Source organism: Prosopis cineraria, unplaced genomic scaffold (genome assembly GCF_029017545.1).
Source record: "Prosopis cineraria cultivar Desert tree isolate PC_DT_omini unplaced genomic scaffold, ASM2901754v1 PC2, whole genome shotgun sequence".
NCBI lineage: Eukaryota > Viridiplantae > Streptophyta > Magnoliopsida > Fabales > Fabaceae > Prosopis > Prosopis cineraria.
In genome coordinates this window covers 43,563,362-43,584,249 of record NW_026555333.1, presented here as the reverse complement: position 1 = coordinate 43,584,249, position 20,888 = coordinate 43,563,362, and the positions used below count along the sequence as shown (strand labels likewise).

General features: G+C 28.2%; 1 protein-coding gene across 1 annotated transcript; it reads left to right on the top strand.

The window, feature by feature from the left end:
• The first annotated feature begins 14,666 nt into the window (after window positions 1-14,666).
• LOC129303588 (leucine-rich repeat receptor-like serine/threonine-protein kinase BAM3) lies at window positions 14,667-19,599 on the top strand. The gene is made up of 2 exons (XM_054942999.1): window positions 14,667-17,555; window positions 18,918-19,599. The coding sequence occupies exons 1-2, from the start codon at window positions 14,900-14,902 to the stop codon at window positions 19,247-19,249; spliced, it is 2,988 nt and encodes a 995-aa protein (XP_054798974.1). The 5' UTR covers window positions 14,667-14,899; the 3' UTR covers window positions 19,250-19,599.
• Window positions 19,600-20,888: the final 1,289 nt, after the last annotated feature.

The following is a 20,888-nucleotide window of genomic DNA, read 5'->3' as shown; positions in this document are numbered from 1 at the left end:
TTATAATTTAATCCTTAATTTTAAACTTTAACTCGATATAGTTGAGTCTCTATAGTCTGACTAGGTTTAAATTCAATTCTAAACTTTAATTTAGTACAACTCAGTTCTTATATTTTAAATATTTAAAATATTAGTCTTTGAATTTTAATACTAACTTTATTATTTATAATTTTTTTTAAAAAAATAGTAAGGACCAATAGTTTAAATAGGTGAAACTATAGAAATTAAGTTACAAGAATTAAAATTAAGATCTGATTTTAACTAAGTTAAAATCATAGGACAAAATTGAATTTTAACAAGGTTAACATTATTGGAACAAGATGATTGCTATTATTATTTTTAAATGGATAGTCCTGCCGTCCTAATTTAATGAAATCGTGTCACTACTTACTCTAATTATTGCTTAATTTTTATATTTGCTGTTGCTTAGTTTTCTTTGTGGGAGAATTAATTTAAAGTTTCACATAATACAAGTAGTTGCTACAAGGTTTATTTACAAATTAAGCTAATAAAAATGACTTTATAGTAATTAATTGAGTTGTATGAGTATTTCTCCTTTTTTTCATTTCGTAGTTTTAATAATTTTATTTGAAAGACTTGATTTTTTTTTAAGAAAGACTTAATTTTGTTATTGTGATGTTTGTTCTCTCAATATACCACTTCCATTTTAAATTATAAAATATTTTTGAAAAAAATTCATTGCCTTAAATATAAAACACTTTAATAAAAATAAAATATTATTAATAATACTTTTTTAATAGTACCCTTGTTATAACATTCTTTTTCTTTAATATTCCTTTATAAATAAAATATTAATAAAAAATATTTTTAAAAGTTTGTATTTTTGTTCTAAAAAATTATTTAATGAGTTTTATTGATATGTATAGTTTTATTTAAAAATATTTTACTCTCTCTATTAAAAAATATAAGATATTTTTTGAGGAGTTAAATGTTCAACAATGTAAGACAGTTTTAGTTTTATGAGATGTAATCATTGCTTTTTTTTCAAAAGTGTCCGTATTGATAATTACTTTATATTTATTGTGAGATGTTTAATAAAGATAAATATAAAAAGATAAAATTAATTAAAAAATAAGTAATTATTTTTTTAAACGGAGGGGGTCTAAATTAAGAAAAGAGAGTAATATCTTGTCTGGAAAAGAAACTAAATATTAAACCATAAAATAAAATATTTATTCAGACTTGCATGTACAACTATAAGACTCTCTCATGAAGTTGGAAAACCGGAGCAAAAGAAGAAAACTTCCACTTCAGCAGATCGCTAGTGCTCGTCTTGCTTTCTGTGAGTGGGATTGTGACTCTTTATTTAGTTTCACACTGACCCTTGTTTTTCGGTATCGCTGACCAGATTCCTTTAAACTTCAAAGTAAAGCAACAACCACAATCATCTGAAAGGGGTTTATTCCGACCCGTTTGAATTTACAAATCTGTCCTAATGGAATTGGATTATTAATATGTCGGGATAATTAGTGGATCCGACATTATTCTGGTAAGCATGAAATTTTACTGAAATTAGGAATTAATACAAGATTGATTTTCCATTGAATTCTAATTATAAAAATCATTCTTTTCACAATTACAGTGATTATTTTAATTAGTTATTTCCTTTCATTATAAGACAATTTAAAATTAATTGGATTTTCTTTTTTTTACAGTATCCTTCTTTCGTAAACAGAGAAGGATGATTAAAAGAAGAACTCACCTCAAAAGTAAACAGTTCTCTTTTAATATTCATTCTTTCTATTTATCTCTCTCTCTTTGTTTCTTGTTTTTTGTTTTTGAGCTTCAGTGTTTCTGCTGTACATTTTAATTTAGACTTTAATAATTTAAACTTACATGAGTAGTGACTCTAACTTAATTATATTATTTAATGTATTATATATTATTTATGTTTGATATTCTTTCCTGATTCAATCTGGATTAATATGGAGCTGACTCAAAGTACTGGTGCTCTACGTAAAAAGGCATCCACTACACTCTGCTCAATGTTTGTTGTCCCGTTATAAATTTTTGAACCTGGATTTTGGCACATGTTTAAAGGTGCATCGGAATATATTATTTGAATTTTTTATTTTAAAAGTTTTATTAGTCATTCGATATTGATTTAGTCGAATAATGTGTATTCCATGTTCATTGATAACTGAACTCTCATCTGGTATGGTTTGTCTTGGTAGTCCGTATGATTAGACTAGTGAATTTCAGTATTCGATCATATTTAAAAATGTGTAGAAACTGGAGAATGTAAAGAAAAAAGAAATATTTGTGATATGACTTGATTAACTTCAAAGCGATCAATTTGATTTATTTATTTTTTTAAATGTAAGCAGGGGGAATCGAAAAAAATGATTCTCACATGATTGACTTTGAGATTAGTTTAATTTAGAGAGTACGTGCAAAAAAAAAAAAAAAACCACACATTATGAGGAATAGGCGTCAATGAAAAATCCGGGGATATTCTTATTTATGTGTGTGGGTTAGGATCTCTTTTGAGTTAATCAAGTTGAACATTTCAACTTGTTGTATGTTGAATACAATTAAATGATTTTATCTATTTTAACAAAGTATTAATCACAAAAATATTAATATTAATAAGGCTAAATTATACAAAAACTTCCTTAAATTTTATCTATATTTGTAAATAATTAACCCTTTTAATCTTTACTGTTAATAAATATAACCTGATAACAAACATGGTTGTGTTTAGCAAAAAGAGATGATCCCTTACAATGTATTTATCGAATTACACCTAAAATAGTTATTTGTTTTAAAATAAATAAATTAACTACGTTATCAATGTAAGTGATATTGAGTGATACACACAATACTTCTTCTAGAACAAAATATAGGATGTTAATAACTAATACACGGTTATTAAAAAATATTAGTTAAAACTTTAATTTTTTTAAAAAATTTACATCTTTTTAATTTTACTCTCATTAAATACTATATATAAGTATTTTGATAATTATAATTAAAATTTCACTGTATCATTTTTTTTTCAAAAACTTATAAAAGAAGTAGGGGTATGATTGAAAAAATAATTATAAAAATTACCTAATACCTTATATTTTAAACTAAGCAAAGCTTCTAAAAATGCCTTATATTATGATCTAGAGGAAGTAAGCGAGTTCATAAAACTCGAATTTAAAGTTGATAACTTTATTTAATATAAGTATTGAGTGTTTATATCATCTAACTCATTAAAATTTAGATTAATAATTATAAATTTATACTTCACTCGAGATAAATGAATAAATGGGTTTATTTAAATCATTGATTTGGATTTCAATAGTTTAGATGATATAAGAACTTAATGCTTATACTAAATACAGTCATTGAATTCAAATTCCATAAAACTCTCTCTCCAAATAAACCTCTCATCTTCTCTCTTAAAAAAAGGTGTGTTTACTTGTGAAAACGCCATGAGGTTTGTGATTATAACTTGCTTCCATGTGTGGCTGAAGAGAAGCCTTATCATCACTGAAGGCATGTTTTCAGACTCCAAATTCCTGTGTACAATATAGCAAAGTAATGTTCAAATTTCTATTAAAAGAAATGTCTACATTTAGCGTGCAATACTCATTAAATAAAATTATCTCAATGTATAAATTTAAATCTTGATTCATCATATTGTTGGGGATCAATCTCTTCTGCTAGACCTAACTCCATTCATAAAGTCAGTCATTCTTTAAATTACATTCAACATACAGAAAATGTGTTTCTTTTCTTATCTCATGTTTTGTTTTTTTTTTTCCAATAAAACGTGGCAGGCCAAATCTGGGGCTGCAGGTATGACTTGTGAAACAAAGAAACACGAGGATGGGATGGGGTAAAGGGGTGAAACAATAATGTGGTTTCCATTGGTCCTCATATTCATTGCAGGCCACAAGGTAACAAATTAGTACATACATACACACATCGACTTGGAACAGCAATTTGGGTGGTGTACCACTCTTTGAAGTACTTTGCTTTCAGTGTATTATTGCCTTAAAATGTTGGGTCCCTTCATAAGCCAACACAGAGAATCTCCACTATGGGACCAATAATGTTCTGCTAGCCATAGTAGAGACTTGTTTTCAAGTATTTGCGTATCATCATGTCATGTCTCTCTTTCCTCATTTTACAACACTCTGCAAATTTATCGATGTCATCATGTGCTGTGCACACGAGTAGGGTTAGGTCAAATAGCATTAAAAAAAAAAAAACCAATAGCATGGGAAATAATATTTCTTTAAAACATCTTAACCTAAAAACATCGTATTTTTACAAAAAAAAAAAAAAAAACCTCCTAAGCATAAAATATTGAAGTCACAGGTGGTGATATGAAATTCAATCACCGCCAAGCACCTAATTTAACATGTAAATGAGTTGTACCAGTTTAATGATAAATTTCAGTTCAAATTCCGATCGTGCAACTATATTAATTAAATATTTGGCGGAAAAGTTTGCTCTTTGAGAAGGTTTCACAAGTGATCGATTCAAATTGTTCTGAGCCCTGTTTAGTTTTTTCAACTCGAGCGATAGACTCGTGATATCAGATACACAATATATTAAAAGTCAAAATTAATTTATTCAACCAATGTATCAAAATATATGACGTAGTCAATAAATATTGATTGGTTGGTAGATACATGATTTATACTTTAGGAAAATTGACAAAAGATTTTCCTAAAATATGCAGATGACAAAGAGATTACATCAAATGTGACAATTCTTTTTAAGTCCTTGGGACCTTCTAACATTAATATCTTTGTGAAATAATTATAATAATGTTCTCAATTTTAAATGTAAAAAGAAAAAGAAATTAGCAAAGCAGAACTTATCATTTGCTATTATATTTTAGTCATTATTGAAAGAAAAATAATTATTACTTAAATCAAAATAATTATTGATATCTACAATATTTTGTTTTCAATCATTAAAAATTTTGCAGGGAAAAAGTTATAATTATTTATTTTGTTTTTGTTACTGTTGAAAAAAAGTAATTATCACTTAAACTAAAATAATTATTAGTATTTACAACAATTGAATTTCAGTGTTAAAATTTAGCTGAGTGAAACTTGTTATTTGTTATTACATTTTGGTCAAAAAAAATAGTCCTTAATTAAACTAAGATACTTACTTCTCATTTCTTTTTATTTTAAATTAGAGATATTATAGTCATTCTACAAATGACATTAATTTCACAAAGATTTCAAGAGATTTTAAATAATTATCACATTTTAAAAAATCTCATTATCAACTGTGTATTTTATGAAATTTTTTTTATCATTTTGCTTATACTTTATAATTGTATAGGTTCGATGAGAACTTGTAAAGGGGAGTTTATGGATAAACTCCTGTAACATTATGAGGGAAGAAACTTCTCTATTTTCTGTTTCTCATTTCAAAAGTTAACTCATAATTTTTTTTTTAATCCAGTTCACAATTTTTTTCCACCTCATGGGGGAGCTTGTACTTGCACAAGGCACACGCCCCCCACGCATGACACGCGCTCTTACCCATCAAATCCATAGTTAAAGCAACCATTGTTGACCCCTACCAATCATATTGTCATTGACCACAACTGAGTTGGTAATTTTGAAATTAAAATAAATAATTAAATAAATTAATATAAAGAAAGGGTAAAAAGAAAAAGATTCAAAAGTAGGGTCCACACTTATGAGAGCGAAAGCATAAAAGGATGAGGATTGATTAAAATGATGGATCCCAACATGCTCTCTTAAAAGAAGGATCACTGAATGAATGTGGCATCTGGCCCTTCACTTTCCTTTTGCTTTTCCTTTTTTCACGTTCCACATCGCAAACGCAAAGTGATGAATAATTATCCAAGTTTTTTCTTTTAATAAAGGTTTGATATATAATTTCAATCATGAATTATAAATTCAAAAACAATTTAAATCTTAAACTATTATTTAATATATTTTAAACTTTAAATAATTAAAAAAATTTTAAATAAGGGTTTAATAATTAAACCATAAGTTATAAATGCAGAGATGATTTCAATTTTAAACTATTATTTAATATATTTTGAATTTTAAATAATTAAAATTGATGTAATTTCACTCTACAGTTAGCTTAAAGTAAACGTGTGTTATTTAAAAAACATGAAACCTAATGTACAATTTTTTTAAAGAAAGGTAGGAGAGAGGAAGAATAAAATTTAATAAAAATTATATATTGGGTTTCATTTTTTTAACAAAATAATGGGCGTTCGTTATAGTTTAACTGTAGAGCAAAATTACAATAATTTTAATTGTTTAAAATTTAAAATATATTAAATAAAAATTTAAAGTTCATATCACCTCTAAACCTATAATTCACGATTTAAATTATATATTAACCTTTAAATAAATAAATTTCACATTTTTTATTGTTTTAACATTAATTTTTTTAAAAAAGGTTGATATTTTATTAGAGCAAAATGAATTACTTTTTTTCATTCTATACATACATTTTTTTTATTAAAAATAATCTTGTTTGAAATATGCTCTAACACTAAAAGAGAAAACTTCTAGTAACAAATATTTAAATTTTAGATTGTCACATTATAAGAGACCAAACCTAATGCTATTAGTAAGGTATTTTAATAGAAGAATATTTTTAATGAATTAGCTAATTATTTTTATAATTACACACTCATTTCATGTCTATCCTTATTTATTATAGCGTCTCAATTGAAAAGTATTATTAATTACACTTTTTAATTAAGGATTTTTTTAAAAAATATTATTAATTGTATTGAAAAACCCAAAATATATATAGTATTCAATTTATGTACTATTGCACTTTACATAGACAGTATATTTTATCTTTAATGCTCATATATAAACACAAAAAGAGTAAATTTTGTTATCATTGAATTTAATGAAACTGGTTAATAAATTAATAATAATTTAGTACAATTAAAAAAACATAACCAACGGTTAGAATTAATTCAGTATAATGACTGTGGCTCTTATTTGATACTCTCGTTTTTAAAAGTATAATGGATTTTTTTTAGCTTAGATATTTGAAAAATATATAATATTTTTAGTTTTTCAATATACAATTAATAATTTTTTTCAAAACTACCCTTAATAAATATATCACTCAACCTTGATCTTTGAATAGTAACCCTATTAAATAAAAAAATAAAAAATAGTATTAGTTTGGAAAAAATAAATTAACTTATTGAATGTCTAATTTAATTAAAAATATTTTATATTTTTATATTACGGGAGTGTTAAAATAAATAGATCCTGATCGCGGGATATAAATAAGTGCATTTGGTGCATCTATAATTTTATATTTATAATTTATTTTTTTTGGTGATACAACTAAATATTAAATATTATAACAAAAAAGTTGTGCTAGAGCTCAAACTCTTCTGATATTTAGAATATTAGTCATTCAATTAGTAACATTTAAATTTCATTTATGATTTTAAAAAATATTATGCAGTAGTATAAATTTTAAAATAAGAATTTCACCCAAAAAAAATTTGAAATAAGAAGTACGTAAAAATAATATTGGAGGTTTATGGGCTGACCTCAGGTGATGTGATTCTGATGTTCTCATTATTCAACCATAAATGATAAGTATTGTCTCTTTCACTATTTCTAGTCACGTCTCCCAGTTGGCTGCCATATTTTCTCATGTTTTTTTCTATTAATTTACCTTGTCTTTAGTGTTTTTGTCTATAATTTCTAGACCGTACTTCTACTATTTTCACACATATTTTTATCACTACATTAATTTCAAAATATTTAAATTTTTTTGACGATGCTATCATTTTGAATGATGAAAAATTAATTTGTATTCTATTTATTTTTATTTTAAATTTATTAGGTTTTTTTTTTATGTGTGGAAGGATATAAGAGTAAGATTCATATACTTTGCTTGGAAAAATCTTTTTCTTTTTTAGTTGTCCCGGCCAGAATCATGGGAATTTGCAATCCGAAAAGTTCTATTCTTTTGAAGTTTAATTTTTTTTTCAGCTATTACCTTGATGAACAGGAAAAAGATATGGTTGATTCCTTTACTTGTTATTGATTGATCATTTAATTGGCAGCTAGTTAACTTTTTCTTTTTGGTGCCTTGATCTATTTAAATGATGCTAAACTTTTTACATTCTTGCTTCAATGCTTGCTTCCTCTTACATTATATGTGTTCAATGTAGTTGATTGATAATTCACAACATGAAAAAGTAAGTTTTTTTTTTTCATGGATAAAGAAAATATTACAGTCCCCTAGCAATAAAACATGACCTCTTTTGGATTATTAAGAGTAAAAGGTCTATGTCAGAATTGTTTGTCATGTCAAGTTCATATTCAAATCATAAAAATATTGCAATCAAATTCGTGAATTTGAATAAAGTATTGTATTAATTTAGTTAAATAGAAGAAAATGTAGGAGCATCTTTGAATTCATAGTTATAAGCTGTATGGATTAATAGATTAGTATTGGAATATTTTAAATTGTAAACCTCATAAGTTTTCTCATGATTTTTTGGAAGGAGGTTAAAAATAATCATTTTGTTATCACCCTCAATTCGAGTATCACAGCTCTTGTAGTCTTGTCTATAGACTTAATTTGTGATGTTTTTAATTTAACTTCGGAATAAATTATAAATATCACTCCAGTCTCTCCATATTAATTCTATTCAATTACCCCCTGAGCTTTTAACTTTTTTTTTAAATAGACCACTTATTTATGCTTAATTATACTAATGGTCACATATTTTGAATGTTTACATGTGACCCCGAAATGTTTATTTTTATTCCAACGGTGTAACCTTCACAATTCCCGTTGCTCTATACATAATTGTACCATTTATGATAATTTAAGTAGTAAATTATAAGGTTTGTCTTAAAAATAATTACTATTGCTTTACTGGAATGAGTGATTATATTTTAAGCATTTATTTATGAAATAATTTATTTGTCTTTAAAAAATAATGGTGAGATAGTGGAACAGTGTCTATATGGTCACCAACATTGCCTTCTGAGTTGTGGCAGAAACAATAAGTCCGTACTATGTAGCAGAGATGTTACCAAACATATACACACATCACTGACTACAATCAGCCAGCAGTGTTGTACATCACTTTCCGAATTAAACCGCACCACTCGCCTCTTATTTTTTATTGGGACAATATTATTAAAGGATGTTTAAAAGATTTTAATATGCAACAACTACATCTGACAAGTAAATATTAATAATTAATAAATGAAATTATTATTTTAATTAATATTTTCTTAGTTTAAAAATATAAAGTATTTTTAATTGAATCTCACACTCCAATAAAATAGTTACTTATTTTTAAATTAATCTTATCTTCTCATATTTACCCTATTAAATATCCTATAATAAATATAAAGTCATTATTAATAGAAGCATTTTTTTTTAAAAGCAATGATTATACCTTAAAAAACTAAAAATTCCTTACCTTTTTTAACATCTAACTCCTCAAAAAATACCTTATAATTTTAAATAAAGAGAATATCTAATTTGTATAAAACATTGTTGGATATTAAATTTTGTAAGAGTCTTTCATTCATACCCCCCCGGGATTGCCTTGGAATTTTATGGACTTCAATTTCTTTAGTTCACAAGGACATCGATGATGCTTCAAACAAATATTTCTTTCATCTTAAATTATAAGATACTTTTAAAAAAATTTAGCATTCTAAAATATAAGATACTTTAATAAAAATAAATTTTTATTAATGATACTTTTCAATACTATTTTTTTCATATATTCTTTCTCTTCAATATTCTTTCATTAATTGAGTATTAAATGAATGTCATTTTTAAAAATTTATATTTCTATCTTAAAAAAGTAAAGTTGTTTTGTGTATTTAATGAGGTTTATTAATAAATAAAATTTTATTTAAAAATATTTTATAATCTGAAATAGAGGGAGTACTATAATTTGCCAACAGTTCTAACAAAATAAGCTTGTTTCTCACTTAATATTCAATTTTTTTGTAAAAAGTAATAATATTTAATGTTTGATCATGTCTTGAATATAAGCATACCTGTGAGCACTAAAAAATTCAATTTAATTAGTTAATTTATTCAAATAATCATCAAGATATCTATATATTTAATAAAATATACAATAATTGTAATTCATCCCATGTTTTACTAAGAGAAATATCTGTCGTCTATGGTTATATAAAGTACCTAAACATAATTTTTATTTTTACACTAGATTTAAGAAAAAAAATCACCCTTGGAGTATAAAGTACAATGGATTTCCTAAAAATAAATGTAACTATATTATGAATTTGACAATTAAAATTGGACGCATTTATTATATGCTTAGATTCACAATTCACAAATTTATAAAGAAATATATCAAATACTTTGACTTTTCTTTCTTCTGGCAATCACGCCTGAGAAAATTTATTGTCTTGGACGTATAAAGTCACCTTTTTTCCGCCAAAACAAATATCTTTACCATATTAAAAACCCATGAATACTTGTAATAATTTTACCCTACACATGATCTTTGGTAATGATAACATTACAAGGTAGTATTTGAAAAAACTACATCTCAATAAGTCATCATTCCGTTTCTTTAATTATTTTCTTGCCTTTCTCCTATTGCTCATGCACAAATGGGAAAGTACAATCATCTAGTTTAATTATTGTTATGATTTATATATGTGAGAAGTGGATTTTAGATATTCAAGTGTGTTTTTTATAACCAATAATTAATACTTCCTCCTTTTCAAAATATAAATATTTTCTCCCATCTAATCTTGTTTTAAAATATAAACAACTTAAAACATATAAATTTGTTCTTATTTTACCTCTTGTATTTATTAATTTAAATTTTTGTATAAATTTATTTTTTACTCATCATGAAGTGTATTAATAATTGAGACTATAGGTAGAAAAAAATAATATATATTTTTATGAGAATGATGACTTTATTATTATGCAATTTTTTCCTAAAAACTGCTTATACTTTAAATCAAAGGGAATAAATATTATATGCTTATTTTTAATTTTACATGTACGTCCTCTTTACAGTTATTTGTAGGGAAAAAGGGCCAAATTTTTTTTTTTTTCACATAACTATACTTTGTGGTATTATTTACAAATTAGGAGATAATTAAGGTTTCAAAAGAGAAGATCCAATTACCAACTAACATTAATCCTAAGAGGACTATGACTATTTAATCATAGGGTCTTGAGTTCAAGTTTGTGTGAATAAGATTATAATTATTTAATCACGGGGTCTCAAGTTCAAGTTTGTGTGAATGTAATCTAACTAATTTTTAGTATGCTTAACTAGTTGATATATTATTATAAAACATTTTTAACTATTTTTCTAGGACTAAGAAATGATAATTAACTCATTAAATATGTTTTAAAACAAAAAAAATTTAATTTTTCCCCTCTTAAAGATATGAATTAGAAAAGTAAAAATAAATTTCCTTGAATATGATGCATTCTCTTTATGGGATGAAATTGAAAAATGATAATAAATAACCATCTATGTTCTTTATATTAAGAATTAAAGAATTTTTTTAAAAAGCACCATGTAATAAGGACTTGAGAGAATATTTATCTTCACTAAGGGTTCATACGTCAAAATGGTAATTTTACACCTCCTATCGTGAAAAATTGAGGGTTCAAATCCTAGAATGATGGATCCAAATCCTCTCCCTACATTATCTCCATAGCCCTCTCCTTATGCGATCTTTGTCATCCACATAATACTTCCTTGATCCAACGGTTCACACTTTGCTGAAGCAAAAGTTAAACTTGTGCCTTGCATTCTTGTCTATGATTAAGAGAAGTGATGCTGTTACCAATAGTTTCAAGACCATAGATCTGCACCCATCATCTTCTCTAACAGGAATGGCTGCATACATGATGCTGGCTTATTGGATTAAGGAAGTAGTGTATGGATAGCAAAGATCGCATAGGGAGATGATTTATAATAATAATAATAATAATAATAATTCACTTATAAGAATGTAGGGAGATGATTTGAGTTCCTAGAATGATGACTTAAGTTAGTGGTAATTCAAGTTTTATTTCAAACAGTGAACTATAAATTCACTTATGATTGAATAGAAACTACTAATTAAAAGGTAATTAAATTATAGTATCTTGGAAATTGTTATTACTATTATAATAATAATAATAATAATAAAATAATAATAAAAAGAATTGGGTCTAATCCTAGACTAATAATTCCTTACAGTATTATGAATCAATATTTGTATCTCTCTAAAAAAATACCTACATTTTATAACTGATTATGTCTCCAACAAACTTTTATAATTATTTCTCACTTTCTTACTTGAAATGGAGGTGTAATTGGGAATTGCTCCATAAAAGAGCTAAAAGAAGTGAGGAGAAGAAATTAAAGAGCAATCTCAAAAAGTGACCGAAATTAAACAAACCGCCTAAAGAAAAACAATTGGTTGGCGGATCGGTCTGTGGGTTGTACACTTGTAACCAAACACTGCTTTTGCTTTTGCTTTGTCATGAAAAGCTTCCACGCGACCCTAAAAATAGCAGTAACTCTCAGCATTTCGCTGCCTCAATATTGTTTGCTCACTATTTTGTATTTAATATTCCAACCTCACAGATCAATAAAAAAATTATTATTTAATTAAAATTACATTAAATTATAATATTTTTGTTAATTTTATCTTTAATAGTGTCAATTAATATGATGCTGGGGTGGATAAAGTATACAATAAATATTTTTTTTTTTTTTTAATATAAGAATAATAATGTCTAATTATTTAAAAATATCATGACATTTTTTATATTTAAACAAAAGTTATGCAAGCTTCTAGTGTGAGCTTATATGCTTTTTTATCCTAAAATCAATACTTTCCTAAAAACTAGCCCTTATCAATAAGGCTCAGGATCGGGTCTAAAAACTTGCATAACTTTTGTTTAATTAATATTTTTTATTATACTAATACATATATAAATTAAAAAATACCTTAATTAAATATCTAAAATATAAATGTTCTTTAGTCATTGTTATCATCAATCTTCATTTAAAAATAAAACAGTAAACCGTATAGAGGGAGGTTTATTTGGAGAAGGTCATGCTATTTCAACGAGATCATTAAATTTATATTTATCACCTAAAATAAATAGTTAACAAATTATTTTATTATCATCTATTAATTTAAAATTTTAAATAAATTATATAAATAAAATTAAAAAAAATTTAAGGGCTAGCCTAAAATCAAGTTCAAGCTATTAAAGGCAAAGTCTAAAAGTCTTATTATATTAAATTTTTGTATGTTTTCAAGCACGAGCCTTGAAAAATACATAGTTTAAAATTGTAGCTCAAAGCCGACTCTTATTGAAAACTCTATGCCAGTATGAAATGTGACTCTCTTTACCAATATAGATGACAATAATCGAGTTCATTTGTGATTTTGATTGTATATTGTGTGAAAAAAAAAAACAAATTCAAGACGGTGTTACTAAATAAGATGAAGTTATTATTATTATTTTTTTGGCCATACATTCATAAAGGATTTACACGTCTTAATCGTGTTGCTTAATGGTGCGGTGTGATAGTATAAACCTAGATACTATTAGGGAAGTTTATCAACATCAACTAATTCAAGTAATTTAAGACTTGTTTTTAAGTAAGATTTTGAATTTGAGTTTGAGTTTTGTATTTAGATGGAAGTATTATTAGAAAAGCTTTTCTCCTAGCTGTGTGGTTTAATTCGGATCACTTAAGACTTAGTAATATAATTTTTAAAAAACTAGTGGATATAACAAAAATATACAAACTTTCGATCAATTTAAAGACAAAACTTGAAATTTAAAGATACCCATTGCAATTTGCTCTCATACTATATTAATATTATATCTTTCTTTTTTTCAAATATAAGGCCAAAGTTGTGTAAAGGAGCAAAACTAAATTAGATCATTAGACAGAAAAAAGTCTGCATTATCCAAATCGTTGTCATGCGTTTGATAGGTCAGCCAATCCACCTATCCTGGTTTTGAGATGATGTATCATTATTAGATTATCAATGCACCATTTTTTTTTTTGGTCAAGGGTAGTTTGGTTACATGAATAGAAGTGCATTGAACTTTTTTTTTTTTTACGTGAAAAATAATATATACTCCTTCCAAGTCCTTAATGCTTCCTTTTGAAGTGCGACTATGATATATGATATTTTCTGAAGCCGCACTTGATTTATAATATAGGATATTTAATAAGTTTACATATTTTTATTAATTACACCATTATATTTATTCTTTTCAAAGTGACAATTGAAAAAATGTAATAGTTTTTAAAAAATAAGATTTTAACTAACTTTTTTTAAAATATAAATTAATTAACAATAATTTATATTATGATATGATAATCGATAAAGATAAAGTACAAGAAAAATTTTGAAAACCCTTTTATCCTTAATGCAAGATAAAGTTATAGTAATTAATTTTATTTTTTAATTTCATCCTTCTTTATTTATTGTGGTTTGGATTTCTAAACGTCAATTTATTATGATTATTAATTATAAAAGAATAAAAATAAAATTGCATATTTTTTTATAATTTAAAAAATGAGAAGTGGAAGGAGTATCATATTCATACCAAATCCAGTCCTTCATGATTCTGTTGCATGATGTTTAAACCCGCTTTGGAAGATTGCAGTGTAACTAAAGGTATAGGGATTGATGAAATGAAGAGTGAGGAGCGAGGAAGAGTGTCTCAAAAAAGAAAAAAGCTAAAGGTCATCGGATGCTGCTGCCTGCTGCTGCTTCTTCTGCCTTTGCTCTTCACTTCATTACAAGAACTCGCTCGCTCGCTCTCTGTGTATATTCATTGCGTCTCAGTTAGAATATCTTCTTCCTCTGTTACAACTTAGAATATCTCATCAATGGCTTCTTCTTCTTCTTCTTCTTTGGCTTCTCTCTTCTTTCACTCCGTTCTTCTTCTTCTTCTCTCCCTCACTACATCTTCTTCCTCTGTCTCATCACCTCCTCTCTTGTCTCTCAAAAGGCAAGCTTCAATCTTGCTCTCTCTTAGACGAGGTTTTCAACCTCAGAATTCTTCTCTTCAATCCTGGCATGTCTCCAACTTTCTGTCTCTCTGTTCCTGGGATGGCATCAAATGTGACCGTAGCAACAACTCTGTGGTGTCCTTTGACATATCCGATTACAACTTTTCTGGGTTTCTTTCCCCTGTCATCGCCGAGCTCCGAGGTCTTGCTTATGTCTCGGTTGCCGGAAACAGCTTTTCCGGCGAGTTTCCGTCGGAGATTCTCCGGCTGCCCGGGCTGCAATTCCTCAACATATCCAACAACATGTTCACTGGGAACATGAGCTGGGAGTTCTCCGACATGAACGAGCTTGAGGTTCTTGATGCTTATGACAACGACTTCGACGGCGAGCTACCTCTCGGTGTCACCAATCTTCCCAAGCTCAGGCACTTGAATTTTGGCGGGAATTACTTTTCCGGGAGAATCCCAGAAGACTATGGGAAAATGGTGGGGCTGAATTTTTTTTCTCTTGCTGGGAATGATCTAAGTGGGTTTATCCCCAGGGAGCTTGGGAATCTCACTAATTTGACCCATTTATACTTGGGATATTTCAACAAGTTTGACGGTGGAATCCCAAGTGAGCTTGGGAATCTAATCAATCTGGTTCATCTAGACCTTGCAAATTGTAGCTTGAATGGTACAATTCCATCAGAATTAGGCAAGCTTTCAAAATTAGACACGCTTTTCTTGCAAACCAATCAGCTTACTGGTTCAATCCCACCTCAGATAGGCAATTTGAGCAGCTTGAGATCTCTTGATCTTTCCAACAATGAGCTGGTTGGAGAAATCCCATTTGAATTCTCAAACCTTCATGAGCTCATACTCATCAACTTGTTCATCAACAAATTGCATGGTGAGATTCCTCAGTTCATCTCTGAGCTCCCAAAGCTTGAAACTTTAAATCTATGGAAGAACAACTTCACTGGTTCTATCCCTCCGGGACTTGGCCAGAATGGGAAGTTAGTTGAGCTTGATCTTTCATCAAATAAGCTTACTGGGTTAGTCCCAAAATCTCTCTGCCTTGGGAAGAAGCTCAAGATCTTAATCTTGCTCAATAATTTTCTCTTTGGTTCTCTGCCTGATGACCTTGGAGAATGCAACACACTTCAAAGAGTTCGCTTGGGTCAGAACTATTTAACAGGAAAAATACCTACCGGTTTTCTTTATCTTCCCGAACTTCTACTACTAGAGCTGCAGAACAACTATCTCACTGGTGTTCTTCCTCAAGATTCAGCAAATTCAACATCAAAACTTGAGCAGTTGAATCTATCAAACAATCGCCTCTCGGGGTCTCTCCCAGAATCAATTGGGAATTTCCCAAATTTGCAGAATCTTCTCCTCAGTGAAAACAGATTCTCTGGAGAAATCCCACCAGATATAGGGAGGTTGAAGAATCTGTTAAAGTTGGATATGAGCAGAAACAATATATCAGGTAGGATTCCTTCAGAGATAGGAAACTGTACTTTGCTCACATGCTTAGACTTAAGCCAGAACCAACTTTCAGGTCCTATCCCTGTTCAAATTTCCCAAATTCACATCTTAAACTATCTTAATGTCTCAAGGAACAACCTTAACCAGAGCCTCCCAAAAGAAATAGGGACCATGAAAGGGTTAACCTCAGCAGATTTCTCTCACAATAACTTCTCTGGTTCAATTCCTGACGTTGGGCTGTTCACTGTCTTGAACTCATCTTTCTTCCAGGGAAACCCAAATCTATGTGGGTATGATCTAAACCCATGTAGGACTCATTCATCAAACTCATTTTCAGATTCTGGCGAGACTAACAATACAAAATCTGGAGTTCCTGGGAAGTACAAGCTTCTTTTTGTACTTGCACTGCTGGGATGTTCTTTTATTTTTGCAGCCTTAGCTATTATCAAAAGCAGAAAGAAGGCAAGGAGGAATTCAAATTCATGGAAGCTCACAGCATTTCAGAAGCTAGAATATGGCAGTCAAGACATACTGGGGTGCATAAAGGAGAGCAATGTGATAGGAAGAGGAGGAGCTGGGATTGTGTACAGAGGCACCATGCCAAATGGTGAGGAGCTAGCAGTGAAAAAACTCTTAGGATTCAACAAAGGATCTTCTCATCATGACAATGGTTTATCTGCAGAAATAAGAACATTGGGCAGGATAAGACACAGGTACATTGTGAGATTACTAGCTTTTGTTTCAAACAGAGAGACAAATTTGCTTGTGTATGAGTACATGCCAAATGGGAGTTTGGGTGAAGTGCTTCATGGGAAGAGAGGTGAGTTTTTAAAGTGGGAAACAAGGCTTAAGATAGCCATTGAAGCAGCAAAAGGGCTTTGTTATCTGCATCATGATTGTTCACCATTGATAATACATAGAGATGTGAAGTCTAATAACATATTGTTGAATTCTGAGTTTGAGGCTCATGTGGCTGACTTTGGACTTGCCAAGTTCTTACAAGACACTGGGACATCAGAATGCATGTCTTCCATTGCTGGCTCTTATGGCTATATTGCTCCAGGTATGCATTTCTTTCAACAATCTAAACGTGAATTTCCAAAAATCCATGCTCTTTCTCAAGTAGGTTTTCTTCTACCTTCTGTTTCTCACAATCTAATTAGCCATTTCCTTCAAGTTCAGAAGACATAGTTCTTTGGAATAATGATTGAATCATCTTCAAATTTACTTCAGTAATCTAAATTATATGAAAAAGTAACACTCTCTCAAATGGGTTTCTAGCCTCTGTTCTTTCAATCTAATTTGCCATCCACTGAGTTCTGAAACATTATTGTCCCAAACAAAAGTTCAGAGTAATTATTCCTTTTTTATTGATCCCTACATGAAATTAGAAAAAAAGCATAAAATTCATACACTTATTGCATCTAAACTAAACTAAGTGACACGAGTCCATGAGTTGAAATAATATAATATATTGATCTCAATGGCATATACTTTGTCTTTTCATTGTGGGGCCACAGAGTGTGGCATGTCATATACGTAGATTCCTAGAATGGGGGTAAAGGCTCCACTAACGCAAAGGAAAATTCTTCTTTTGCTTTTTTCTTTCATGCTAAGTGGATGTAAGAGCTTTTGCTTGCATGCCTTGAAACCATAAACCCAGATTTTATTTTATATTCAACAAGTTCAGAAACCAAATCACAGCACAGTAATCATCTTTTGACCAGCTTGGCAGCCATCAAAGTGCACGTTAACCCAAAAGCATATATTTCCTCACCCTGATCAGGCTCATGGCTTGGCTTCATATTTCCTTTAAGATTCACTTTCTCAAAACCCTAGAAAAAGAAACAAGAATAAATCAGTGGTGTAAGTTTGATTTGTTACCTTGGAAACATGGCATCGAATCTTTTTTTATAAGAGTTTTTAATGCATTCTCTCACTTTAATTTTCCTTATTATGCGATTTTTTCAATAACCCTATTTTGTATCAAGTGAGGAAAGGACCCTTCTTTGTTTTGTTTTGTAATATTGATTATTTTTTGTGATTACTTTTTTATAGTAGGACCAGGGTAGTTATTTTCTTGGCAAAATGATAGTTAGATCTCAAAACTTTGAATTAATAACAACTAGGTCCATAACAATTTTTTTAATAAAAAATGAGTTATAAATATCAATTTAAACAAGTGAAAATTCAAAACTTTCGAATCGCATCCTGAATTCTTATTTGTAATTATTTGAATTGATATTTGCAATTCATTTTTTTATAAAATTTTATTGGACTTAAGTGTTATTAATGTAATATTTTGGGACCTAACTATCTATTTTCCTTCTATCATTGGTCAAATTTCTTTTTCATTCCGCTTACCATTATGCATATCAAAAGAGCTGAGATATGCTGATTTCAATGATATTATGTTTGGAAACAGAGTATGCATACACATTAAAAGTTGATGAGAAGAGTGATGTTTATAGTTTTGGAGTGGTACTACTAGAACTCCTGACAGGGAGGCGGCCGGTGGGCGATTTTGGAGAAGAAGGACTAGACATTGTTCAGTGGACAAAGATACAAACCAACTGGAGCAAAGACAAGGCGGTGAGGGTCCTTGATGAGAGGCTGCATAGTAGTATCCCTTTAGAGGAAGCAAAGCAAGTGTTCTTTGTGGCCATGCTTTGTGTTCAAGAACACAGTGTGGAGAGACCCACCATGAGAGAAGTGGTTGAAATGCTTGTACAAGCAAAGCAGCCAAATAAAATTTAAATGCAGTCCAATGATGTGTTACAGAAGGAGGATGAGGAGGAGGAAGAAGAAGAAGACAGGAAGTTGATGCATACTTGTGCCTGGTGTTCATTTTCCCTAACTGGTTTGATTTTGGTATACTACAGAAGGAGTTCGTACAATACATTTGTTGGGATTAGTGGAACTGTTTCTTTACCCATTAATCTGCTACCAATGTTCAGTTCTGAAGCTATGATTTATACTTGATGTTGTACTGAGATTTTAATTGGTCTTTCCCCCTTTCAACTTAACAGAAGTCATGTTAATATATTGAGGACTGAGGAGTGAGGTTAAAACATTTTAATTAATTATCGTTATTCTTTTAATTTACATACTCTCTTTGTTCAACTTTTATAAACTTGTTCATTGTTTTAAAATTGAATTTATTAGAATTTTCCTTTCCCTCCTCTCCAACCAAATAAGAGTTAGTATTCGTGCAGAAGAGTTGTATTTCCTGGGGAAAATTTTGGTTTTTTAGAAGTATATAATAAGTGCTATGTATAAAAAATATATTGTTTTGTTTATAACTAATAACAATAAAAATTATATATAGATAGAGAAAAGCAATTTGACAATCAATTTTTCATGAAGATGATTTCATTTTAGTTTATTTAATTTAGTTTAATATTATCTCAAAATTATCCTTTTTTATATTGCTCTAATTTAATCGTTTAATTTTAAAAAATAATTTACAGAATCTTTTTAAATCTATCTTAAACTCTGTTAATGCTATTAAGCATAAATAAATAAGTTTTCCATAAGAAAATTGGGATAAAAAAATTAAAATTTATAAGTTAATCCAATCAAATTAGAACAAGATGAATTTTAAATTGTTAGTAATAATAGTAATAAGAATTTGTTATAAAATAAATAATATAAAAATTTAGAGTAAATTGGTTCAATGTTCTTTAAAAATACATTAATAAAAAATTATGGAAGGAGTTTTTAAAAATTATGGAGTGTGGCTTGTTTATAATAATTGAGGTGCGATTTTTGCTTTTTATCTCAAAACAAATAGAAAAAACTTGTGTAAAAAATAACAAAACCCTCGTAACTGAATGATTATAATTGTAGTCCATTTATAATCATATATCAATATTTAAATACTTTGAATATTTACCATCAACTTAGTGAGTATAATATATTTTATAGTTGAAAATGAGAATGAGATTTTAGATTTGAGGAAAAGAAACATTTTTGTTACTTCATCTAACTTAATCCCTTAACTAAAAAAAAACTCTTTTTACATCTATCTTAATCTTTGATAATTGCATCAAGTATAAATAAATAGTTTTTCTATGAGAAAATTATGACAACAATAAAAGTTTATTAATTTATTTAATCAAATAAAAACAGGTAAATTTTAAAATGTTAGTAATATTAATAGTAAAATTTTGTTATAAAATAAATAACTTGTAAAATTTATGAGAAGAAATTCCATCTTCACTTTTGCGAATTATTCCTTTCAATCTTATTTATAAATCATTTCTATCAATCTCATTAATATTAATATAGCAAAAGTATATAGAATAAAAGTAAATAAAATTTTAAATATAACCTTCAAATAAAAAGTGAAAAATAAGAAAAATATATAATATTTTTTTTTGTCTTTATCTTTCTT